Raw genomic sequence first — 27,775 nt, 5'->3', positions numbered from 1 at the left:
TGCAAAATCGTGCAATATAAACAACAGGCCCTATGGGAAAAGTGGGGTTAGGTGCCGACCACCCAAGATTGAACACACATTTGGAACCAAAACATTACCAAACACAATAAATAATCGGGTAATTTTAATCGTTATAAAATACTTACGTATTTTATAACGATTAAAATACGTAATAAAAAATATAATATTTTTTATTATAATATAATAAATAATAAAAAATAAATATTTATTATTTATATAATAAATCTTTCTTTATTTTGTCCAATTTGATATTTATCTTATTTTCTTTCACAAATTTAGCAACTTTTGAAAGTAGAGGAGCTTAGACTATTTCAACAAACTTTAATGCACTTTCATAAATACAGTCTGTCCTCGTATAGCACGATAGTTGTGTTCCTAGAAACCCTCGTGCAATGCAAAATCGTGCAATATAAACAACAGGCCCTATGGGAAAAGTGGGGTTAGGTGCCGACCACCCAAGATTGAACACACATTTGGAACCAAAACATTACCAAACACAATAAATAATCGGGTAATTTTAATCGTTATAAAATACTTACGTATTTTATAACGATTAAAATACGTAATAAAAAATATAATATTTTTTATTATAATATAATAAATAATAAAAAATAAATATTTATTATTTATTATATTATAATATTATATTATTTATTATATTATAATAAAGTATTTTTAGTATTTTTTAATACTAAAAAGTATTTTATTCTTAAAAAATTTGTTATATTAAATAAAATAGTCGTAATAAAATACTTACATATTTTATTACGACTATTACGTAATAAAATATTGCTTTTGCTTCTATCGTAAGCAAACTTGTTTTTTGTTTGATTTTCTATCCAAACAGATGACAGCCATTCCATCTCTTCCAATTCTTTGTGTCTTAATCTAATGGATTTTAATTACACTTTGAGTTGTTCCCGCTATGAAAGTTGTTTTTATTTTCTCCGCATTCTTTGTAATTCTCGGCATTGCCTCATTTAGGTGTGTAGCACGTGCAATATCACATGGTCTTTCATCTCGCTCAAAGCGTTTCACAATTTCATATTTTTTTCTCTATCGACAGAGACGGACTGGCCATAAGCCTTACCCGGGAAATTCCGGTGGGCCGGAGGCCGGTGTGATTTTGGCCATAAACCGTAGTATGATGCCACCATAAATTTTTCCCGGGTAAGAATTTTTGGCCCAGTCCGCTTCTGTTTATCGATATTGCTTTTTTTTTTTCTCTCTCTGAATCTGCAGTGTCTTCGCCAGGACGCTTCCTTTTCACACCTTTTAAGTACAGTATTTCACTAATTTTTAGGGAATAAAGCGCAATTACAAAACGAGGAGGCACGCTTAATACACATAAACAAAGCTGCGCGCGTATAGCAACTGAATAAACAACACCGTAAAGCCGAGATACACTATTAACAACTCACATTTTACTAAAGCACATTTCTAGGGGTTACTACCATAAAACAATAAAAACAATTTCCAGTTTCGTTTCTGCTAGTGGAATCTGTTGTAAACTCCATCTAATTGCATTTGCGATTATATCGATAGCTGGAATTGTGTTGGTTTTTACGTTATTATGGTGAAATGTGTTTCCCCTTCACTGATATAAAACATATAAATACATTTTCAGAATCTTCTTCATTCCTATCGTGTTGCGTTCGGTTGGGGTGATTCCACGTTCGACTGCCATTTCTTGTAAACACAAAGGCGAATCGTGCATAAGCGAATTCGGTTCGTGTTATATAAGATAACATTCCCCTATTTATAAATCGTGTATGATCGAATTCGTGTAATGTAAACACGTGTTATATGAGGACCGACTGTACTTTTTAATTTCCTTTACATCTCAATGCCTTGTAATGTAAATTGAGTATATTCATGATTCTTGCATATGGCACCCCTTTGATAAATATTTTATGTATTTTATTATTATATTAATTTTTGGAGAAACTTGCTCTGATATGACAAAAAGATATTTGTTAGAGGTAATATGACCTTCTAATATTACGAGCATACAAAATTCGTACCAATAGAACACCCCACACCATGATACCACCCTCAGCCACTTGAGTAGTAGACATGAAAAAGTGTATGCACAGCTTCACACCATACTTTTGCCTTATCACCAGTGCAAAAAAGTATAAATCGAGACTCATTAGACCAGGTTTCTCCAAAAATTTGGATACTTATTTACATTGGCACACTCCAGTTGATTCTTTCAATTCTTTACATCAAGAGTGGGCTTTCACATAAGTATATGACTACAAAATCCTAAATTCTTCAAACTCCTGCCACATTATTCAATTGGAAATGGGTTGGTTGGTCTTTTTGTTCTCCTAAATTAGATTTTTCAGTCATTTGCTGCATACTACACCTTCTATTCAGATGCACAATTTGCTTTAAATTCCTGTCGTCTCTTTCTTGGAGTAATAACTATCTGCTGCATTTCTTCCTTTTAGAACTACATTCTCCAAACAAATTATACAAAATCATCATCCAAATCTGTTACACCCAGAAGATATAACTAATACAAATTATACAATATAATAAAATGCTAATTATACAATTAGTTATATACAGTCGAACTTTGTTATAACGAGCATCAAGGGGCTGACAAAATTTCCTCGTTATAACCATTACTCACTATATCAGTGACAAGTTAAATCAATCTCCTATTTTTTTTTAAATTTTCAATAACTTGATAAAAAGATAGATTCAAAAAACAAAAGAAATATTATAGAGAAAAACATAATATTAGTATATACCTATACAGTAAACCCCCACTATTCGCGTATTTGCGGTCGCTGATTTAATATAAAATGAAACCTAAAAAAATGTGAATTTTAAAGCGTCGTGAACATTTTCCGCCATAAAAAAACATGGGCGTGGTAAAAATTATCTTTTCCAGTCAAAACAGTGCTCAGTGGGTGGGGGGGGAGAGGGGTGACAAAACTGCAAGCGTGGATGTTTCTCGCTAATCCTTGTTCAGTATGTGTTATGCACTTGTCATGGACGGTTTCATCGTTTGCTTTTAATTTATATGCTTATAAATTGAATAAATTTATCGATTTATAAATTGATATGCTTAAAAAAGTGATAAATCTACCGTTTTGCAGTGTAAAACAGACTTTCGAGTGTGTTAATGGAAGAAAGTGACTTTATTGTGGACAAGTTCTTTCTAACCCATACAAAAATATGGCTACGAATAACAAGGGAAATGTGAAAAGATCAGAGGTGATGACATTAGCGAATAAAATTTCTAATGGTGAAAGTGTCTCCTCAGTGGCAAAACATTATAAAATCAATGAGTCAATGGTACGATTAATCAAGAAATCGGAAGAAAAAATCCTCTGTAGTATCCGTGAAAATGTGCTAATTGCTTCAAAAATTTGCTCTGTAACTCGTGATGTTAAATTAGAAAAAATGGAAAAGGCTTTAAATCTGTGGATAGAAGACTGAACTCAAAATAAAATTCCGTTAAGTTCACTCATTATTCATGAAAAGGCAAAACTCCTTTATCAACACTTTAGCGAAACTGGTGATAGCACTGGCGGGATAAGCTTTTAGCTAGCAAAGGCACTGGTTTGAAAGATTTGTTTGAAATTTCTAATAAATATTACATTTAATATTAAACTGTTTCTTATTTTCATTTCGATGCTTGCATTTCACTATGTACTGTCTATGTACAGAGTCATATTATGAATGTACATATAATACATACATAGACAAAATTTTAGACTAGTTTTTCTTATATATTTCCTACTTTGCAACGGAACCCCTTTATTACTATGGGAGCCATAATTCAGTATTCGCGGCATTTCTCAGGAACGTAACCCCCGCGAATAGTGGGGGTTTACTGTATATTATTTATTTGTATTAATATGCTTGTATTCGGTTTTTAAATTGATCCAGCGAACTGTTGTTACATACAAAATCATAGCAACCAAATTGTTTAACAAATTTTTTCACTTGGGCCTTCAAAATCAGACCTATTGTCTATTAAAAATCCAGCACTTCTCTGTGTAATGAACCATTAAAGCAATGTTTGAGTGATGTTTGTAACCCTGCATTTCCTAATTTTTTTTTTTTTGGTTATGTTCTTTTTCCAGTGCTGATATGTAAACATGTTTATTCTTCCACAATGTCGATACTGTTGAAGAAGACAAAGAAAACATTTTACATACTTCAACATTTTTTGCACCATGCTCTCACTCATGAATAATTGACTTTTTCGCGAATCGAGAGAGACCTTCTTTTGTCTGTAGACATGTTTCCAAAGGGCACGTTTCTGATCTTTACTTTAAAATGACAGTAAAGTGATCAGCATACAAAGTTCTTAGAAGTCCCAAAAAAAATTTATGGTTCAGTGAATACAAGACAATCTGTAAATAGAGTAATGCCAAGGGGAACGCCAATGCACTATTGTATAGCCTGTTACCGAAAGGACAAAGTCATAAAAAGCCCGCTGATCCGATGCAGGTGGTCATAAAAGCTAAGTTGCCTCTTTCAGTTTTGTCTATTCCAAGAATTGGGTTTTTTCGACTACCTGAGCAATTAAGAATGCTTGCATAGTTACCAAAATTTGTACAGTATATCCATGTGGTATGCTCGTTATAACAGTGAGCGATTGTATGGGAATATAAGTAAATTAAAACTCATTATGGCTTTTTGCTCATTACAGCCGTGATCTCGTTATTTCCGTGCTCATTATAACCAAGTTTTATTGTATATTATACACTATATATATAACTAATACAAATTAGCTCTCCTGGACTGTTACCCTCCATATTATTATCTTTCCTGTTGGATCCCTAGGGCCTAGCTAGAGTCAGCCCTCCTTTTTGCTTGGCACTGATCTACCTTCCTATTGTATGCCTCTGAGCCAATTACCATTCAAATACCTGTTTAGCTAATTGTCCTTCTGCCAGCCTTTTAGGGTGCTCAAACCACCTGAAGTTTGCTTCACTTATTTTGATTTGATGCATATTACCCCAAGGTTTTATATTATTATTTTTTCATTGGCAATATGTCCTTGCCATTGCTCGTATCCATTTCATTATTTTTCTTAAAACTCTTATTTCTATTTATTCTTCAGAAATTTATTCTAATTTTTAATCAGTCTATTTCTTACCCAGCTCTCACCACAATAAGTTAAATCTGTGTTATAAGCAACTAATTTGCTTTTGGGCACATTTATTTTTTACTTAATATAAATTTGTTTAAATGGCTTCCTACACCTCCTGCTTTAATTAACCTATTGTTTATTTCCATCTCCATTAAAGGGTGTTCCTGGATACACAAATCAGTCAGAAGTTATGAAACCTCTGGTGAGAGAAAAATTTTTCAAGATGGGATGGGGTTATCTTAAAATAAGTGAAACTTTTACACTTATTTTAAGACAATAATGTTAAGTATAGTTTGCCAGCGGCAGAATAAACTAATGTCCTAAACATGGTGCACAGTATGATCATTTATCAACCTACCTCCTTTTCCATGTCCCATCACTTAGTAACCAAATCAAAGCAATTCATGATATTTTTATTAAAGTAAACATGGTATAAAAATTTTAAAGAAACTTTCATTTGATAAGGTTATTTATCCGAGTTAATAATAAAAACACAGTAACTGACAATTCAGAATGGCAACTTACCAGTTATTTTTACTTGGATGCTGGCTGTATGTTAATTTTTCAACAATAGATACTTCATTGCAGAATGTTAACTAAAAATATATATCAACATAGAATAATTCTTATTATTTGCAAACAAATCTTATAATTACAATCAAATAAATAAAAACAAGATGGACCCTTCTGATTGATGATTATCATTAAAGATGTAAATTTTATGAAAACAAACTGTAGATTAATGAAAATTCTGCAAGGGCAAACTGAAAAATAATCCCTCTCAGTCCATAACTTTGGTGCTAGGTGGCATATCAAGTCCCAACAAGGTTCAATACATAGCTAATAGTTTCTAGTTAGTATGTGCACAGTGTGGTTGTTCTTTTTCAAGATACAGCATATCTTAGTTAATTCAAGAGCAGCTTACTTGAAATGCAATGTATTGCAAAGTCACCAATCCTTCCCTGACTAATGATATGGGGTTTTATACGCATTTTAATATGAGTAATTTGGAATACATCTACAATAAAATCAAAGTTTGAATTGGCCTTACCCACAACTTGTTTTTTTATTTATTTATTATGATAGGGTCCCAATCCAACCCTACTATGAAATATATAGTCCAATCAGTGAAGTAATGTTTATGTATCGCAGTACGATGTTCGGTTTCACTGGCCACTTAGCCCAGGTGGCTACTGCAGTTTCTGTCTGTGCCACATGGAGACAGGCCAGGACCCTGCTGTCTACAATGCATTCTGAACAACTAGTTTTTTTTTTTTTTTTACCTACCCCTCTCGTGTCTAATTCAAAAAGAGTGCTGAAACCAGATGCAGTCAAATATTACTAAAACAAAACTGAATGGAACTATAACGAAGATTTGCTACTGTAGAATATGTATTTCACCTTTAAATTTCAATCCACTTTACCAAAAACTGCATGTCCGGATAGTGCACCAGCCACAACTGTCTCATTAACAATTAATGGATTAAAATGGATGTGTAGCAGACTGATTTTTAAAAAAACTAAAATGACAGTAATAAACCAAATGATTTTTACTGTGTTTTTTGTTACTAAACTAAAGTAACAATCAGTTTGTGATTACTTACCAATTCCTTTAGTTTAGTAACAAAAAACACAGTAAAAATCATTTTGTTTATTACTGTCATTTTAGTTTTTTAAAAATCACAGCCTGTTACATATCCATTTTAATCATTTGTTTTTATGTTCTGTATCACATCAAGCTGCATGACTATTATGGTAAAAACAATCTTTGTTATTTCTTTGTTTGATCTGTTATTTCTCTCTCTCATATTGAGCACATGCATATGATGACTTAAAAGACAATGTATACAACTTCTGCATCAGGAAATCATGTTTTTTTTTTTTTAAAATATGATTAATGATCAGTGTTTGACTTCAGTATAATGCAAACAAAATGGATTACTTGCATAACTTTAGAGGTTTGTGAATTCCCAATGATTTTGCACATGTAGTTTTTGGTAAAGTTGTTGTTGTTGTTATTTGGTTTTTAGGAGCATTAGCAACCAAGGCCATATTGCTCTGGGGATATGTGGTGATCATGGGCTCGAACCCCAGTCTAATCAGGTTTGGTAAAGTGGATTGAAATTTAAAGGTGAAATACACATTCCATGGTAGCAAATCTTCGTTATAGTTCCATTTAGTTTTGTTTTAGTGATATTTGACTGTAGCTGGTTTCAGCAGTCTTTTTTGAATTAGACAAGATAGGGGTAGGTAAAAAAAAAAACTAGCTGTTCAGAATAGATTATAGATGGCAGGGTCCTGGCCTTCCTCCATGGGGCACAGACAGAAATCAGGTGGTTGCACACTGTTGAATAAGTTTCTTCCAAACAAAGAAAAATTTTTTGTAAGCCCTTTTAACACTTCAGTTGTTTTTTTCTCAACGTCTTCAATGGACTGAAAATGGGTTCCCTTAAGTATAATTTTCAGTTTAGGGAAGAGGAAAAAACTCAGATTGAACTAGGTCCAGCGAGTAGGATGTTTACACACATTTTGGCCAGAAACTGCAGAACAGAGTGCATTGTGCTGGTGAAGTCAATTGTCTTGAAGGAGCATTCAACCATCTGTTGAATACCTTCCACAATGCAGGTCTCTTCCTTCAAATTTTTTCATGCAGCCTTGTCAGAACTTCAATATAGTATGTTTGATTGAGAGTCTGATTTGGTGGGACATATTCAGACATAATAATTCCTTTAATATTTTTTTTTTGTTAAATTTTTACATATTACATATTTAAAAACTATTGTAAGTTATTTAAAAACATATTGGTAATGTTTTTAATTACCAAATAATTTTGGTAATGTAGTTTTTAGGAAGATCCTTATACCATGTCACTCCCAAAAAAAGAAGAGCCATCTATATTTGCAAGATTATTTAACATTGGGATTTATTTGCATTCCACCGAGTAAAATACAGTTCAATGTTGTATTGATGAAATGGCTGAAGATATTCAAAAAACTGTGGTTTCTGAATTGCAGACAACTAAATTTGCAGTACAATTGGATGAGGGAACATGTGGAACTTTAAGTATTCTTATGGCTTATGAATGTTATTACAACCGGAAAAATAGTAACAAAAAGATTTTTTTTGGGCTCTGAAACAGGAAAATAATATTTCTATTACTAATATTGTAGCAGCTGCTTCTGATGGAGCATCAGCAATGGTTGGCACATATAGAGGGTTTTAGCATTTTTGAAGAAAAAGATTTCCAATGTTAAACTGCACAGGCAGCATTTGGTTGCAAAAAATATGTGAGAAACTCCATGATGTGCTTCCAGCATGTATTAAATCAATAAATGAAAGGTCAAATCCTTGAATGATCATCTATTTGGTAAATTATGTGATCTACAAACAACTGCTCTTGCATACAGAGGTACGCTGGTTATCAAAAGGAAATTGTTTACAGTATTTGATTGAACTTTTTGATTCTGTGATAAAATTTCTTCTTGAAATAAAGAAACCATTAGAAACAAAATTAATTGAATAAAGAAAGCATGTGCTTTACTTGACTGATATACACTTAGTGATCAATGAATTATGACCACCTACCTATTACTTTGTAGATGCTCCTTTTGCCCTCAGTACGACAGCTATCCGATGTGGCATTGATTCAACAAGATGTCAGAAGCATTCGGGAGGTATGGAGGTTATTGGTGTATCGAGATGCCTGATAATGGCCTTCCATAGTGTCCCACAAGTGCTCTATGGGATTGATATCGGCGGCCAATCGATATGTTGGAAGTCAGAACTGTGTTCCTCAAACCATTCTTGCACAAGTGCCTGATGGTTTGGCGCACTGTCATCTTGGAAGATACCATCGCCATTTGAGAAAAAGTGTAACATAGCAGGGTGTACACAGTCAGCAAGCAGTTGATGATACATTGTTCCACATGCACCAGGAGTCCAAGTTCCTGCCAGTGAAACATGCCCCACACCATACAACTGCCTCCACTGGCCTGCACTTTTGATACAATGCATGATGGATCAAGAGCCTCATGTTGTTGACGCCAAATCTGTACACGACTATCCACGGTATGGAGTAAATAACGTGACTCATCCGACCAGCACACTTTCTTCCAATCTTCTAATGTGCAACTTGCATGCTCTTTGCACCAGGCGAGTCTTTTCGATCCTCTCCTAACCAAGGTTTGCCGATGAACCTTGGTTATGAGAGGATGCCATAGAGGTCGTCTGCCGGTATAGCCCATATGTGCGAGCATCTGATGAATGGTCGTGCTAGATATTGTTCTGGGTTGGCCCATGTTGTACTTGGGTAGTCAACTCTTCAACAGTGCTGCACCTGTAGAAGTCATCGGACCCAGCGCTCATAGCTAACATCAACCTTTTGTTGACCTTTGCAGTTTTGCCATCGGGTCGTTGTTTGACCATTTTTACGCCAGTTCTGGTACACTTTAACAACGTCGGCTCTCGAACACCCCACCAGTTCAGCCGTTTGGAGAAGCGAGGCACCAGCTCGTTGAGCACCCACAATCTGTCCTTCATCAAAGTCCAATAAATCTTTCCTTTTACCCATCACACTTGGAATTTTACTACCTACTGAACCACCTTATCTATGCTACATAGGTCGACTAACTCCGCACTCTTGTACCTCACGTGGTCAATGGGTCGCATTCAGTTTTCATAGGGGTGGTCATAATTTAGTGATCACTCAGTATATATTCAAAATTTAATGATATCCTAATATGACTACAAGGCAGAGATATGAATAAAATTGTTCAAATTATATGAATATAATTCAAATTATTCTTGGGTTTAAATCCAAAATGAGCCCATTTATATTCAATTTAAATTGAAGAGATTTTTGCTATTTTGCTAACTTTTCATGCCTGTGAATTATGGGACAAAGATACAATCTCAAACAACGATTTGCTATTGTACATGTTTCAATTGAAGAAGATCTTAACATTCAATTTCAAGATCTTTATGATATGAATGGATTCTATAACCAGTTGAGGGTGATGTTTCTAAATTGAATTTATTTTACAAGAGTTAATTGAAATGACAAAAGATTTGAAGGCCAAATCTGTCTTCCAAACTAAACGATATACCTTCTATTGGAATAATGAAGATACGCAAAATAAATATCTAAAATTACAAACCATGGCAGAACCATTTTTTTTTTTTTTTTTTTTTTTAACTTTTCCCAGTTCTTATCTAGTGGAAGCTGGATTCAGTTGTATTAATAATTTAATGAGAAAAACAAGAAACAGGCTGAACATATCAGAAAGTGGGAAACATAGGATCAAATTAAGTAATTTTAGCCCGGATACTACATCAGCCACAACTGTCTCATTAACAATTAATGCTAATGATTAAAATGGATATATAACAGGCTGTGATTTTTAAAAAACTAAAATGATTAATAAACCAAATTATTTTTACTGTGTTTTTTGTTGCTAAACTAAAGTAATTGGTAAGTAATCACAAACTGATTGTTACTTGCCTATGTATTATAATTATTTTAACTATTATTAACAGATTTTTCTTATAATCCATCCATTAAAATTAAAATGCATTTTTTTGGACGAGTGGGTCAATGATGGAAAACTGCATTTTTTTAAAGGGGTCAGCAGATGATAAATGTTGAGAACCCCAGGTTTAGATGATGAAATGTGACATTTTACAGCAGGGTCTCTCCACTTTGTTTTTTTTATATATACAGTAAACCTTCACTAATCCAGTTACAGTTAATTCGGATTGAAATATGAAAAATTCTGTTCACGGTCGAGTACTTTGAAAGACACTGGATTTGCTGTGGTCATCAGATAATGTGTGCTGTGGGCATCAGATAATGTTTCAAAGGGTGGAATCAGTTAAGCAGAGGTCAGTTAAGAGCTCTTCTACTACATTTTACAAATGAACAATTGCATATGTAAAAGACGTCCTACATAAAAATATACAGTAAAAGGGAAGCTGAGAAAATTAGCTTAGACTCTCGTTATTTCTAAATTTAATGATTCTAATGAATCCTTGCTATATCTAAATTTGAGGTTAAAAAGTGCATAAATGCTGAGGGAAAACAAGAAGAATTACTATATACCCTCTTTCATCTATTATCATAATACACTTTATCTCAATCAAAGACTACTCTTTTTAATCCACACCTTTCTTTTCCATCCTAATACAGCTTTATCATAAAATTCAACTTAACCTTCTTCCATGGAAAGGAACTTTGACAGAACTTTATCAGGTTTTTCCCAGTGCACAGTTCATTCCAATTAACGTGTCCACAATTATAATTAACATTGGCCTTGAATCAAATATACTAATAATAAACCATATTATTTGTAATGATGGATTTTATTGTATATAATGTGATTAAAAGATGTCTTATTAACTTAACATATCATTTAACTTATTTAATGTTAAAAATTTATTGACAAAGCAAGCTCTTTTTGTCAATCAGATTACACATATGAAACTAAACATCATACTTACATTCCTTGATTGTAAGGTCATTGTCCTCCCCGCTGGATTAACCTCAGAATGTTCACTTACAAAACAAGTTTTATCTGAACCTAATAACTAGAGAAAATATTTTGGTGAGAGACAGATATCGTTAAAGTAAATAACAGCACAATATTAATCAAAAGGAACTTAACGTCAGTTAAATTTTTATCTGTAATATGTTATATAGTTGTGCCTTACTGCATTTAGAGTAATAGAAAAAAATTAACCACTACACTTCCAAATCAGATTACACAGTGAAGTGACTACTCATGGTTCCATATCCAAAATCATAGTCTTTTTTTTTTATTTTATAGTTTACAAAAAATTATTACATTAAAAATACATAAAAGAATGAAAGAAAGACCATAAAAATCAAGATACCTAAAGGAAATTCTTCAATTAAATTTCAAATTACCCATAGCAAAAAAATGGTGAGCATGAATTTCTAGAGCAAAAAATGCTCAAAATATTCTATAAAAATTATTCTATAAAAAATTTTGGGATGGACAGGAGCATTAGTATATAGCACACGCTTCTTGATTAGACTGGGGTTTGAGCCCGTGACTACCAAATACGGAAATGTCAGGGAATGACGCCGCATATCCCCGGAGCAATATGGCCTTAGTTGCTAATGCTCATAAAAAAAAAAAAAAAAAATTTGGCACAGGATAATTTTTAGAAAAATTTTAAAATAAATGCAGCAGGGGAAGGGGGGAAGTCATTCTGCAACATACTAGGCTATCTAGCAGAATATATATATATATATATATAATTACAAATAATAAAATTAAAATTAAGTAGAGAAATTGGATTTGAATTTGAATTGCGATAATATGAATTATGGATCAGGGACACTGCAAGAGCAAAGGTACCCTACAACCATAATGTATATATAAAAAATTATTTTTATTGTCATGTGTAGAATGTAGTAGGAATATATCTATAATTTAACTAGTGCTAATAATGAAAATACCGTGTACCCTGGGAGCGATATATGTTGATTGAAGGGGGGAAGAAAGGAAAAAAGGAAAAGAAAAATGTAACGTTATAAACAGGAAGAAACAAAGTGAGAATTTTGTGAACCCCTTTAATCAACATATATCGCTCCCAGGGTACACGGTATTTTCATTATTAGCACTAGTTAAATTATAGACATATTCCTACTACATTCTACACATGACAATAAAAATAATTTTTATATATATATATATATATATTCCTCCCTCTATTATATTGTTTTGTTTGTTTGTTTTCCTTATAACAAGGAAAAGAATTCAACATCAAGAAAAATTATTTATGTACAGGAGAGGTAATCACATATCAACTATGTATACTGCAATCATAACTGGGAAAGATTTAGAATTACTTGCTTTGTATACAGTGAAACTTCTCCTAACGGACATCTCTCTACAACAGACAATTTCAAATTCCCCAACTCACCTCCATTGGTTTTAACGTGTTTGCAGTTTTGTCTAGCAGACATTTTCTGTGATGGACTCGGACAGGCAATCTGCACTGTTTCGTTTAGATTAGCACTTAATTTGATCTCCCCACAATGGACTGCGGGAGAGCTCACGGCCCTTTTCTAGGAACTTTTCTTCCACGTATTGCTTCAATTGTGTGTTTATTTTCTATTTCCAATTCTCTGAATTTTATCAAGGTTTACGTCGCGGTTCTAAACCCCTTTTCAAGAATTTTAAGGCACGTGTAAAACTTCTGATAAATTCGGTGTGTCTTTTAAGTTTCAGTTTTCAGTTTTGTTCAGTGTCGTGTGAAGTGCACAATGTCTTCTCGTACACATTTAACTTTAAAAGATAAAGTCGAACTCATTAATGCGTATGATCGGCAAAAAAAAAAATAGTGTTCGCAATCTCGCTGCAAAATTCAAAATCGGGAAGATGCAGGTAAGCAACATCCTAAAGAAAAAAAATTAACTGCTCAAACAATTTTGGCAAAACGGAAATGATCAGGTTCAAAAATCATTCCCGAAAACTGTTGGACTTCGAATTGACAATGTTACGTATGAATGGTTTTGTCGCGCACGTGCTAAAAAAATTCCCATTAATGGGCCTATTATTAGGGGAAAGGCTTCAGAGGTTGCGAAATCTATGGCAGTAAATGAGTTCAAAGCTTCTGAGGGATGGCTAGACAAGTTCAAAACTCGGCATAAAATTTCTTGGAAACCGTAAGTGGTGAAGGTGGATCTGTTGATACTGGGGTTGTAACAGAGTGGACTGTCAAATTGGAAGATTTATATCGTGATTTTGAAGCTAAGGATATTTACAACTGTGACGAAACAGGGTTGTTTTTTAAAGCTCTTCCTGAAAAAATAATGAGTCTAAAAAATGAAAAGTGCCAGGGTGGAAAAATTTCTAAGGAACGCTTGACTGTACTATTGTGTACAAATATGCTGGGAGACTTTGAACAACCTCTTGTTATAGGAAAACCACAAAATCCTCATTGTTTCAAGGGCATAAAGTTGAATCTTTTGAATATTGACTGGAAGTCTAATAAAAAAGCATGGATGACACGAGATATCATGAGCGAATGGATAAGTCACTTTAACCAAAACATGATTCGTCAAAACAGAAAAATTATTCTTTTCATGGATAATGCTGCATATCACCTGCACATTGAATTGTCCAACATTCAAATCATTTGTCTGCCACCAAACACATCTGCAGAGTGTTAGCCCTTGGATCAAGGGATAATAAAAAAATTCTAAACTTCACTACAGAAAATGTGTTTTAAGACATCTCATTGCAAACACGAACGATGTAACATGTGCGAGTGACCTTGCAAAGAAAATCCGCATCCTAGATGCGATTCAATGGATTTCCTCTTCAGTAAACGCAATTAGAAAACAAACTGTCATGAACTGTTTTGTAAAGTCTGGCTTCTCAAACGCAAAAATTGAAGTTGTGAACAGCAATGTGGAGCACCAAAAAGAACAAGAACTTCAACATCTATTGATAATGTACGATACTTCAGCTACAAGTGACCCTGGCTACAAAGATATAGACTCGAACCTCACTACAGAAGATGGTGCTCTAGATATCAATGACATTATCATCGATATTTTTCAAGAAGTTCCTCATGAGGATGAAGAAATGGAAGGAGGTCATTGTTTTTTTTTTTTTTTTTTGATTTGGTAGTTGTTTGGCGCATCGGCTTCTGTGGCCATATTGCACCTCCCAAGGTTTTTGCAGTACTTTGATCCAAGCCTGAGGTGGGAATCGAACCCGTGACCTTTGGGTTGCCGGGCAGGTACTTTACCCACTCGGCTAGCCTGGTCGGCGTCATTCTGTTGAAGAACATTAACGACGAACCACCGATGAAAATAGAAGTGCTCATACAAATCAATCATTTAAAAATGTTTTTCGCTGCTGAAGAAGATACTGAAGGACTTTCGATGGTTTCTTCACTCCAAACAAATGTTCAAAACAAAATTATCAGCCGGAAGAAGGTGTAGAAGAAAATAAGTGATTACTGTATGTATTTTTCTTAAGATAAAGTCATAATATGCATAGCACAATTGTATGTATATTATTTACAAAAATATTGTGCAAAATCTGTATATAATTTAATTAAATTTTACATTAAAAGTTTAACGATTTTTCTTTATCTCTTGTGTATGTAATTGCATATTATTTACAAAAATATTGTTCAAAATCTGTATATATTTTAATTTAATTTTACATTAAACGTTTAACGATTTTTCTTTCTTTCTTTTTTTTTTTTCTACCCCTCAGACTTCTTGTTAGCAGACACTTCTCACTAACGGACAAATTTTCGTTCCCCATGGCTGTCTGTTAAAGGGAAGTTTCACTGTATATGACAGTTACTGCTTCACAATATCTCGACAAAGAGAAAAAGAGCATTAAGTACTCAAAATTTTGATATGCAGCATTCAATAAATAAAATTTTCTCTAATAACTATAACCTCTATTACTAGAATCTAGAAAAGTTTTGCAGATGGGATGAGAGGTGACAAATGAAGTTTAACATTGACAATACAAAGAACTGCATACGGGTAGCAGTAACCCCAGAGTAATGTACCAATTGTGCGGTACTACACTCAGAGTAGTGGAGAATGAAAAAGACCTGGGAATAATTGTGCAGTCAGATATGAAGGTTTTCTGAGCAGTGCAGACAGGTGGCCGGAGCGTGTCATGGAGTCTTGTCAATGTATACAGGAATTTTGCTAGCAGGGATAAGGAGGTGATTATCCCCTTGTATAAGACACCTTGAGTACTGCATACAGGTCTGGAGGCCTCAATTTAGGAAGGATGTAGAGCTGCTAGAATGAGTACAGAGAAGGGCAATCAGATTGATGAGGTGAACAAAGAGTTGCTCTTACCAAGAAAGGCTTAAGTTCTGCAATTTACTTAAACGATCGACTTCCACCTGTGAGGTGACCTAACTGAGGTATACAAGACCTTGAATGGTTTCAGCAAGCTCAATGCTGATGGGATTTTTCCCCTTGCTCAGATTATGCACCTGAGGAGGCATAAATTCAAATTGAGGACAGTTGTGGAATAGATGTGTGAAAATTTGCTTTTAGCCAGTGGGTGGTTGATTGCTGGAACAAACTTCCATCTGTCTTATGGAAGTTAATAGCTTAAATAAATTCAAGTACTGCATACAGGTCTGGAGGCCTCAATTTAGGAAGACTGTAGAGCTGCTGGAATGGGTACACAGAAGGGCAACAAGATTGGTGAGGGGAACAAACAAGTTGCTCTTACCAAGAAAGGCTTAAGTTCTGAAAATTGACTCCCACCCTTGATGTTATCTGATTGAGATGTATTAGGCTTAAATGGTTTGAGCAAGCTCAATGCTGATGGGATTCTTCCACTTGCTCAGATTATGGACCTGAAGGGGCTAAATTCAAATTGAGGAAAGACAGTTATAGAATAGATGTACAGAAATTTGCCTTTAGCCAGCAGGTGGTTGATTGCTGGAAAACTTCCATCTGTCATGGAATTTATTTAATAGCTTAAATAAAGGAAGAATTGGACAAACTTTTGGAGCGAATGGATGGGTGAAATGGGAAGTTTTTTTTTTTTTTTTTCTTGGTTGATGTTGTATCAGCTTGCTTTCTTGCATCGTATGCTTCTGGCCTCTACTAATGCTAATAACTGCCATTTTCCCAAGTTCATTACATGCCTGTGAATTATGGGACAAAGATACAATCTCAAACAACGATTTGCTATTGTACTAAAAAAATTACTAATATTTTTTAGTCAAGGTAAAGTAAGATAAAAACAATTATTTCTATATATATTAATATTAGTAGTTGCAAATGATACAAGAAAGCAAGCTTATACAGCATCAGCCAAAAAAAAAAAACAAAAACAAAAAAAAAAACCTCACTCATCCCAAGAATTTGTCTAGTTATTCCTTGAATTCATTCAATATACCCACTTCCACAACAACAGATGAAGTTGGTTCTGGCAATCAACCATTTGCTGGCTGAGTGCAAAATTCCACACATCTATACTAAAACTATCCTTCCTGAACTGAATTTATGCTCCCTCATGTGTGTAGTCTTGGCAAGAGTAAGAATCCCACCAACAATGAGCTTACTCATCCATTGAAGATCCTAAACGCCTCAATCAGAACTCCTTGCAGGTGCCTAGTCTCCAAATGCTGCTCAATGATCTATTTCAAAACTGCAGATGTTTTGAATCCTTAAGTAGGCATATACCTGTTAAAGTAAATTTTAGTAGAGAAATTTAATAAAAATCCTTTATTAAAAAGTATTAAGTCATAACTGAGGGAACAAAGTGGTTTTAAGGTTTAAAAATGTGTGCGTTAGAGGAGGGTTAATCCAATACCATGAATAGAGAATCAGAACATAGATTTTAATTGAGTCAAGCATGCAGAACCACTGAGTGAGATGAGATCACAGACAATATTTCAGCAATTCATGCTTCATCTATACTGCCACCACACAGCTGAAACTCCTCATACATGTTTCTGAAAATGTTTTTTTTGATTTCTTCACTGAAAATTCCAGAAAGCTCTTAATTATTACACAATAAGTAAAAATTCATGAATTAATTTAAGCCTAATTACATGCACATGTTGAGTGGTATCTATTGTGCAGTTATTTATAACAAGCTAGCTTTACTGATGTATGCTTATGCTTTCTCCAACTGGTAATTCTCTCTGGCTTTGTGACATAGAAGCACCATCTGGAATCAAACTGCCGACATCTGCATTTGTTGAAGCGTGAGTTTTTCAATTTGCATTTTGCTCGCTGAACAGTCTAAAGGAGTTTTAATTTCAAAAATTAATTAAAAATGTTTTTAATATAAGAAATGGATTTTTCACAGTTATGTTCAAAAAAGATTAAAAATGAAGGTTTCTTTAAAAGAGTGAATAATTTCAATCCTATTTTGCTGATTTTTTTTCCCAAATTCCCATGCACATAGAGGAAGATTGATCTTTCGCATCCCTGCTGACAGGTTAGTGCAGTAGCACACACTCTTTGAGTAGACCGGGGTTCAAGCCCCTGACTGCTGAATACGGTCGATCTGCCAACTCGCACTGGACCAGCGTGGTAGAGTATGGTCCATTTCCCTCAACATGAATTGTTGAGGAGGCTTCCATCCTGCAGTGGGTTGATAATGGCTGCACTTTACTTTTTTTTTTTTTTACTTTTCTGGGTTCAAAAAAGATTTTTATTCACCCAGTAGTAGTTATGATAAAAAGATGAAATTTTTTTTTTATTCAATACCATGAAATCTCTATACAAAACACACAGATTTTGGTTTTGATCTGAAAATATATATATTTTTTTTTCTTTGCAGCAATGAATGAAGTGTTATAATGGATAAAGTGGAATACAGATCAGTGATTCAGTTCCTCTTTCCGCAAAGGAAAACACCCAAAACAATCCACAAATAAACGGTCGCTGTTTATGCAGAAGACTGCCCAGGTTACATGTTGTTGCACATTGATATAAATAGTTCAAATGTGGAAGAACCCAAGTGCATGATGAAGAAATCACAAGATGCCATCAACTGCTGTAACAGAAGGGCATTGCAAAAATTGAGGTATTAATCCTAGAAAATCACCATACAAGCATCAAAAAAAAAAAAGCTGCAGAGCTCTAAATTAGCTAGAGTCTGTGGGAAACAACATCCATCAACAATTGTCTTGTGTCTGCTAGATGGGTTCCCAGACTGACCAGAAGAAGAAAAAGGCACAATGTGCACATGAAATGTCAATTCCAATAAAAAAATGAAATATTGCAACATCCTGCTTATTCCCCCAATCTTGCACCCTTGGATTTCGTCCTCTTTTCTGTCCTGAAGCCCCTTTCTTTGTGGAAAACACTTTGCTGCTGATGATGAGGTGATTTCTGCTGTTGAATCTTGGTCTGAAGCACAGTCAGAGGACTTCCATAAAACTGGCCTGCAGAAGTGCATTGAGATGTGGAAAAAAATGTGTAATTCTGTCAGGTGACTATGATGAAAAAGTGTAATACATGGTGTTTGTTTCAGCCTTCCATTACAACCACTACTGGGTGAATACAAATGTTTTTTCAACCCTCCTTCATAAACTTGAGCATTTCAATTCCTAACAGTCTTAATTTTATTCCACTGACAGGCATACAAAATTTAGGCACATATCAATTTGTCTCTATGGACATTTCTTAAATTTCCAACTGTGGTTTTAGAGCACAAAAAAAAATTTATAAAAAAAAAAAAGACACCTAACCCAACATTCTGTTACAACAGGTTAGTGAATAAAAAAAACACTGAATAAACAAAAGTATATGCAACAGGTTACTGAATAAACAAAAGTATATGCTATTTCTTTATTATTGTTATTTTTTTACTTTTTTTTTTTTTTTAGGAGCATTAGCAACTAAGGCCATATTGCTCTGGGGATATGCGGTGGTCATTCCCTGACCTTTCTGCATCCTCCGTATTTGGTGGTCATGGGCTCGAACCCCGGTCTAATCAAGAAGCGTGTGCTATGCACTGCTGCTCCTGCCCACCTACGGAGGTGTCAAAAGTATATGCATTGCAAATTAATTGGTTGGCACCTGCCAAGTACATACAGAACCATCATCTTTGGGAATGGTGATAACATAACAGACATCCAAGAAGGCAAGTGGAACACCCAGTCCTTGATAACTGACTAACTATTGTTTTACTCAAATTCAGAATTAGAATCTTAAAGCAGAAATTTCCAAGATAAAAGCTAACTTTTTCACAGGCACGTTTCCTGAATGCGTGTGTGGGCTTCCTGTAGTCAATTTTCATAAGAGCAGGCACTATGGAATGAGTTTCTTCATGAAATTTAGAAGTTTCGTAAAAATAATGACTTTGTACGTAAATGTCTTTAAATATTAATTTATTCATATTTTTACTCTTCCTTGATTATATATCTTTCTTGATTTTCCAGCATTAGATGTGTGTGTGTGTGGTTAATAACTTAAGCACATTATTCACTATATTTTTCCCTTCGCTGTGAAGAACTTTTCAACAATGCCATACAGACATTTTTGTCACTTATGCAGGTGTCTGGCGGTACATACTAGTACATGTCGTATTATTTGACCAAATAATGGAAAAAAAAATATATATATATTAATGGAAAAGAAATTAACCATATTAATAACAATCAAAAGTCAAACTAGATTAAAAAAAATAATAAATATGTATCACTTAATTTCTTTCATTAAGTAATACATAATACAGGTAGTTCCCCGACTTTACGAGTTAATTCGTTCCTAGTCTGCGCTCATAAAGCGGGAATTTTTTACCCATAGACAATGTTAAAAATAGGGGTTACGTTCTTGATAAAATTAGTTAGCTAATTAGTTTGTTTAAATAAAGATTGATTTATCCAAAGAAAGGAAAACAGCCTGTAAAATCAAGCAAATTATAATAATAAAGAAATTATTTATGATTTATAAATGTTAAAGAATGTTTATTCTTCATCAACATTGACTAAATGCACACTTGTTGATCACTCATTACTGGCTCGGCACTCGTTGGTTTGTTGCAAAAGGAGGAGTCTTCTTCAGAAATGCTTCAAGAGGCGTTTATTTCAAAGATAATCTTCTCTTTTCTTTTTAAACTTCAATAGTATGCATAAGCATTTTTTAATGGAATGTACAAATTGCAACTAACATGATTTGCACGGAATAACAAGTTTACGAAGCTTAAAAAAATAAAAAAATGAAGAGAAGATGCTGAAATTTTATTTAATGTTTTTTATACAATTGAATATTTCACAGTAAAGGGGAAACACATTTCACCATAATAATGTAAAAAAAACCACACAATTCCAGCTATCAGTATTTTTGCAAATGCAATAGCACAGAGTTTACTACCCATTTATAACAGAATATTGGCCTTTTCTGTTACTACCCAGTAACAGAAAAGGCCAATAAACTGGAAAGTGCAAACCGTTTTTATTGTTTTATGGTCGTGACCTCTAAAAATGTGCTTTAGAAAAATATCACAAAGCCGTTCAAAATTGGTTCTTAATAACAGAACATAACAGAACATTTTAATGATTTGAATTGGTAACTAATACAATTTATACTAACGACCTTTTTAGAGAGTTATACAGCGAAAATTTCAACTTCCGAGGTTGTGGAAAGATTTACCAAAAAAACAATGTGTTATTGGGTTCACATTATGATATTTTCACGATATGATAGTGTCTCTGGAATAGATTAAATCGTAAAGCAGGGTGCACTGTATTGTATAGCTACACACGTGGTTTGAAATGCAGTATTTATGAATGTTTAACATTCATTTTTATCGAAAATATTCATATTTTCGATTCTGTTGATACTTGGGGGAAAAAAAAACAAAAAAATAAACTCATAACCTGGGAACTCGTAAAGCGAAAACTCATAAAGCAGGAACTACCTGTATTTAATTTTATTAACTTTTGGATCTTCAATTCTGGCTTTTGTAAACCAAAACTGGACAAAACTAGCTGAAAAGTACAATGTCCTCTAATTTTCAAAACTCCTTTTGCACTGCCATCTATTAAAGCTGTGTTTAATATTAGTTGGAAACAAAGATAAGAGATGGTAACACATACTGAAAAATTTAAGACAATTTGTACATAAATAAATGTACATTATTTAAAATATGTGAATAATCTTAATAATTTTTATAAACACTATATTTTTGTAAGCAACAGCATCACACAGCTATACAAACACTTAATGAAGCAATATGATAACTGAAATACCTATAAACCTGATCAAATTAATATTTTATTATACTGCTTGAAAAGCAATACTTACTTTAGAAGCCCAAGATGGCAGGCCCCACTTCGTGCTGATTAAACGATGTGTAGTTAAAATACCATTATTTACATTCCTTTCTACAACATCTATGCCTACGACTGCAGGATTCATGGGATTTGGGTATTTTCTCCATGCAGCTTGTGTTACTGTTTCCCAAGGATGACTGTACAAAGAAAAACAAAATCACAATATTTTACATTTCCATAATAACAGCAAAAGAAAAAAAGCAATTAACAAATTGCAAATATTATTCTATTAGAACAAAATCCTTATTATTACTTAAATGATATTTAAATCATGAGTAACTAAATTAATATTAAATCAAATTACTGTATTACTTAAAATAAACTGAGAATATTAAGAAATCCTATCAACTCTTCCAAGATGTTGACTTGCTTAGAAAATCTTGGAAGAGATGGTAATATAAAGAGTTAATTTTAGCACGTTATACTAAAAATGCTGTGAATTAGTGCCTAATGACAGATAAGGCTATAGATATTTGACCAAATAATAATGAAAAAAAAAATCATAATGGAAAAGAAATTACCCATACTAATAACGGCAATCAAAAGTATAATCTTAAATGCCGAAGTGAACTTTCAGACCACAACAAATTTTAAACTTAATGCAACCTTAAACTTAATGTTGGTTCTTGATTGGTACTTTCAAGTTTGGGTATAGGCTACAGGCAGTGGTAATATGGCAGTTGTTAGTTTTCGTTGTCCAGCATGAGGAAAGAAATTTAATCGCAATCTTGGAAACTCCAGTTCGGTAGTTCAGCATCTGATGATTTTAACAAATTCAGTAAACCCTCACTAATCTTGCTACAGTTAACCCGGATCAAAATATGAAAAATTCTACTCACAGTTTGGGAATTAAGAAGGCAAACGAGTCACTCTGCGCAGAGAGAGACAGAACATACATTATATTGTCTTGTGCATTGTTTAGTACCGTTGTTGACTCGAACAGATGTTATTGCTTCATTTGATACTTCTTTATATGTATACAGGTAGTTCCCGACTTTACAAGTTAATTTGTTCCTAGTGCGAGCTTGTAAAGCAGGAATTTTTTTTCCCATATACATAATGTTAAACACAGGGGTTGCTTTCTCAACAATGAAATTTGACCATAGTAATGTTAAATAAAGGTTAATAAAACAATAGTTAAACAATGATTTATTTATCAAAAGAAATAAAAACATAGCCTTTAAAATCAAACAAATTATAATAATAAAGAAATTATTTATGTCATACAAATGTTAAAGAATGTTTATTCTTCATCACCATCAACCGAATGCACAACAATTGATGGTTCTTCAATCATTGTTGGCTCGGCACTCATTGGTTTATTGGAAGCACAAGGAGTGTTTCTTTTTCAGAAATGATTCAAGAGTCATGTGTTTCCAAGACAAGTCTTCTCTTTATTATTTCGTCAAGTTCCCAATTTCTAAAGAAATTTCACGATAGCACGCATAAGCATTTTTTTAAAAATCTGTAGCAACTTTTCTAGGCACTCGAAATTTGAATCATGTGACAAAAATCTCCATCACTTTTTCTACATGTTGAAAAGCTTCATCAAGCCCTTTGAGAGTGAAGGAACGAACAGGAGTTCCATCTGTTAAATCTTCTTTTTCCTCAGCTTCTACACATTTTACCATTTCAAGGAGGTCTTGATTTGTGAGCTCTCCATTGTGTGTTTGAAGAAGATCAGTGATGTTAGTTGTAGGAACCTCAAAGCTGCAATTGGTTAGCAAATTAACGACTGCTTCTATTTCATTATTTACGATCTCTGCTGGTTCTTGAAATCCTTCAAAATTATCAATAAAATGATGACAGAGTTTATTCCAAACACCACATTCTCCTCTGTAATTTTGTCCCAGGCTTGTTTTATTTTAATTGTATCTAAAATATGGAATTTTTTCCAAAATTCTTTAAGAGTTGTAGCCCCCCTCCTTATCTCTGCCTGAACAAATAAATGCACGCACAATAGTAATGTATTGTATAGCTATGCCTGTGGTTTTAAATGCTGTATTTATGAATGTTTAGCATTTATTTATGCAATCAATGTTCATATTTCCAATTCTGTTGATACTTGATATTTGGCAAAAAAAAAAAAAAAAAAAAAAAAAAGACCTTGTAAACCTAGGAACTGTTAAGGGTACATTTCTTGAGGCAATTGTGACTTGTTGTATCAGGGTTCTACGCAGTTTCCTCTCAATTTTCGTGTTAATCAACTCGCGGCCTCAGTTCATGCTTCTCGTTTGGCAGAGTCAGAATTAGCCTTTTATGCTGTTAACGGTAAACATACTTTTTTATTTAACAAGGCCAAAATACTTAGTATAGAATGTAATTATACAAAACTATTAATTGCAGAAACTGTTGAAATTAAATTACATGAGAATTCTGTTAATGTTCGCTGGCCATATCTAATCTCCAATTCATGGTCATTTACATGCATGAGCGAAGACAAATCATTCCTATTTAAGGTTCACGCTCACCACTATTTAGTAATTTTCATTCCTGTGATCACGACATACAATCGAAAAGCGTTGTCAGCTTCAGGAAGGAAAATCGTTTTGCAATTTTTTCGTTAAATTAATTTTTTAGTTAATTTTGAATTGCGTTAAATTGATTTTTAATTGTGCTCAGTTGATTTTTAATTATTTTTTTACTGTAATGTAAGATTTTTGATTTTGTAATTGTTTTCCTTTTAATTTCTGGAGAGTATCATACAGAAGTGTTCTATGTATCATAATGAGGTAAACTTCTCTTATTCCTTTACAAATATTGATATCAACGTAGAATGCATTGAGCATTAGAGCTCTGGTTCCTACCACTGTTAACATATTTTATATAATTATGGGTTCTAAAGAATTGAAAGTGGAATAAAAAGAAAATACGTTACTTTAAACTATCATTAACAAGCTCAAGTGATAGAACAACTTCAAAATGGTGTTCCTGGGAAAAAAATTGCCAAAAGAATTTGGTATTGGCCAACAGACTGTGTCAGATATTAAAAACAAGAATCTATAAAGGCATCTGCTTTAAAATTCGATGTGGGAGAGTGACAAAAGCAGTGTATAGACAGACAATAAAAAAGCCAAAAGAAGTGTTGCTGGAAGAAGCTGTATTTAAGTGATATTCACAGCAATGATCAAGTGGTGTTGGCGTGCCAACGCCACCAGATAGATGTATAAAAAGACAGTACATTTATCCATCTATATCGATGGATAAATATATTGTCTTTTTATAATTTTTAAAGAAAGGTTCTACAGTGAAAGTTTTTTATTTATTTTCATTGGCACTACCTATACATTAAATTTTCCATTTATTTGTGTTCTAAGTTTTTTGTCTTAGCATTAGCATTAGTAGAGGCATATGATGCAAGAAGGCAAGCTTATATAGCATCAGCCAAAAAACAAATAAATAAAAATAAACAACAGATGGAAGTTTGTTCCAGTATTTAAACACCCACTGACTAAAGGCAAACTTCTGCATATCTATTCTACAACTGTCTTTCTTCAATTTGAATCTATGCCCCCTCAGGTTCTTAATCTGAGCAAGAGGAAGAATCCTATCAGCACTGAGCCTGCTCAAACCATTCAAGGCCTTATACACCACAATCAGATCACCTCGCAGGTGCCTAGTTTCCAGACACTGCTATTTGCAAAACTTAAGCCTATCTTGGTAACAGCAACCCTTTGTTACATTCACTAATCTCGTTGCCTTTCTCTGTACTCGTTCTAGTAGCTCAACATCTTTCCTAAAATGAGGCCTCCAGACTTGTATGCAGTACTCAAGGGTGGCCTGACCATTGACCATTGCTTTATACAAGGGGATAATTACCTCCTTATCCCAGCTAGCAAAATTTCTATACATCATTTGACAAGACCCCCATGAGCTACTCAATGAGGTCTTTTAGGGCTATATTTTGCTTAACTAATCTGGATTATCGCTCAATCCAGATGACCTCTCTCCCCAGTTAATCTGAATTAGCAAGGGTTTACTGTATACTGCATTTGCTTAATTTATTGTATTTTTTAAAATTTATTACACATACTAAATGAATGATATGGAAGCAAGACTGTCCAGATAGTTAAATAAGTTGGGTAATTGTATGCATTATATTACATTTCATTTTTTAAAAACTATTTTTAATTTTTAACATTTTAAATACATACATTTAGAAATTTAATGAAAATCCACTGAATATAACCAGAGATATGTTTAATATAAGTTACAATACAACATATACTTCCCTTCTATAATTAATAGAAACTAGGGGACCTTGCCCCCTGCTCGTTTCTTTTGATAAAGTAAAATAAAATACAGAAGCATTCGACACTGTATATGTCTCTTTGCACTATGAATACATAAATATGTTACATATGGAAATCAAGCATGGTACCATGTGGTCATGTTAGATAAACATAGCACATGACCATGCTTAAATGGAAACTTGCTTTACCACAGTAAAACACGCTTCTGTTATGCATTTTAGTATTTGTTATGTATTACCATGTAACCTGCATCTCTCTTCTCCCATTGGCTGAATAAATATCACTAGGAGGAAAGTTATTTTAATGTATAGAAAGAAAACAAACAAAATACGAACAGTAATTTCGGATGCTAAAAAATGAACAGTAATAATTCATCATTTATATATTTAGCAAATTAATAACAAAAAAAATGGCATGTCTACATTTTAGCATTCCAAATTCCCAGAGTTCTGAGCACATAATATTGTTTGAAGTTGAAGCAGCATCTGGTTTTAGAGTATCAGTTTAACACACTGTTAATAAGAGATTTAGTAAATTTTCAGTAATACAGGGTTAAAAAAACAAAGCTTTTAATACTGTAGTTATATTTTTAATTTCTTGCACTTATAATAGCAAAATTTATCACTACTGGCCCAAAAAAATAATAAAAATCACAAAGTTTCACATCATAAAACATGTACCACAACATACATATATATATATAAGATATATTCAAAAAGTAATCGGGGAAGGCAAACACAAGAGGACACGCTGCACAAAGCATAATGTGTTTAGACACGTGTTGTCCTTACTGCCATGAAATAAGCCTGTTTTGTCACTTATAGCAAACCATTATTATCAGATGATAATGAAGGTTTTCACATCTTGTTGGATTTCAAAATGTTACCATACACTGAACATGTGCACGGTAAATTTTATTTTAAATTGTAAAAAAACTGTAAACTAAGCATTTGAGGTTAAAAATTTTTTTTTCACAATAATCTACAATCTGGATGGCCCGAAGGAAGTAAGCAAACCCTTAGCCATAATTATGAAAGCATCACTAGATTCAGGGGAAGTCCCCACATTGGAGGTGTGCGAATGTATCCCCAATTCACAAAGCAGATCAAAGGGTGACAGAAGTAATTACAGACCTGTTAGTTTAACTTCTATTCCAGGGGGAAATAATGGAGTCACTGACTACACAAGTAATGCAGGATCATCTAAACCAATGGTCTCCAAAGTGGGGAGCACGAGATAATCCACAATAAATCAATATTTATTATGAAAACTTTAGTTTTTCGAAACACAACTGAAAATAAAAATTATAAATCAATGTTTTTTTAATACTTCAATATAAGGCTTTGTTTGATCGTGTGGCTTTATTTGACCATGCACGTTCAAGTACATGCATTTTGTACTTGAACTTCAATTTAATAACTTTGATAATTTGAATTGAATTTGAATAACTTTGATATCATATATTTGGATCTCAGAAAGGCCTTTGATACTGTTGCATATGGAAAACTGTTGCACAAATTGGAGCAGTGTAGCATTGGAGGCAAATTGCTATTAT

The 27,775-nt window shown here is 33.5% G+C and overlaps 1 protein-coding gene across 1 annotated transcript in view; it reads right to left on the bottom strand.

The window, feature by feature from the left end:
• The window catches only part of slmo (PRELI domain containing slowmo), a 53,565-nt gene that overhangs the window by 13,713 nt on the left and 12,077 nt on the right, over nt 1-27,775 (bottom strand). The window contains exons 2-4 of the mRNA XM_090377668.1: nt 21,939-22,104; nt 11,639-11,725; nt 5,669-5,739 (exon numbers count right to left, since the gene is read on the bottom strand). Of these exons, the coding sequence (XP_090233794.1) occupies nt 5,669-5,739; nt 11,639-11,725; nt 21,939-22,104 (324 nt within the window). The remainder of the gene's footprint in view (nt 1-5,668; nt 5,740-11,638; nt 11,726-21,938; nt 22,105-27,775) is intronic.

Source organism: Mastigoproctus giganteus, chromosome 7 (assembly GCF_048544385.1).
Source record: "Mastigoproctus giganteus isolate SK-2022 chromosome 7, ASM4854438v1, whole genome shotgun sequence".
NCBI lineage: Eukaryota > Metazoa > Arthropoda > Arachnida > Uropygi > Thelyphonidae > Mastigoproctus > Mastigoproctus giganteus.
This window is presented reverse-complemented; position numbering and strand designations above follow the sequence as displayed.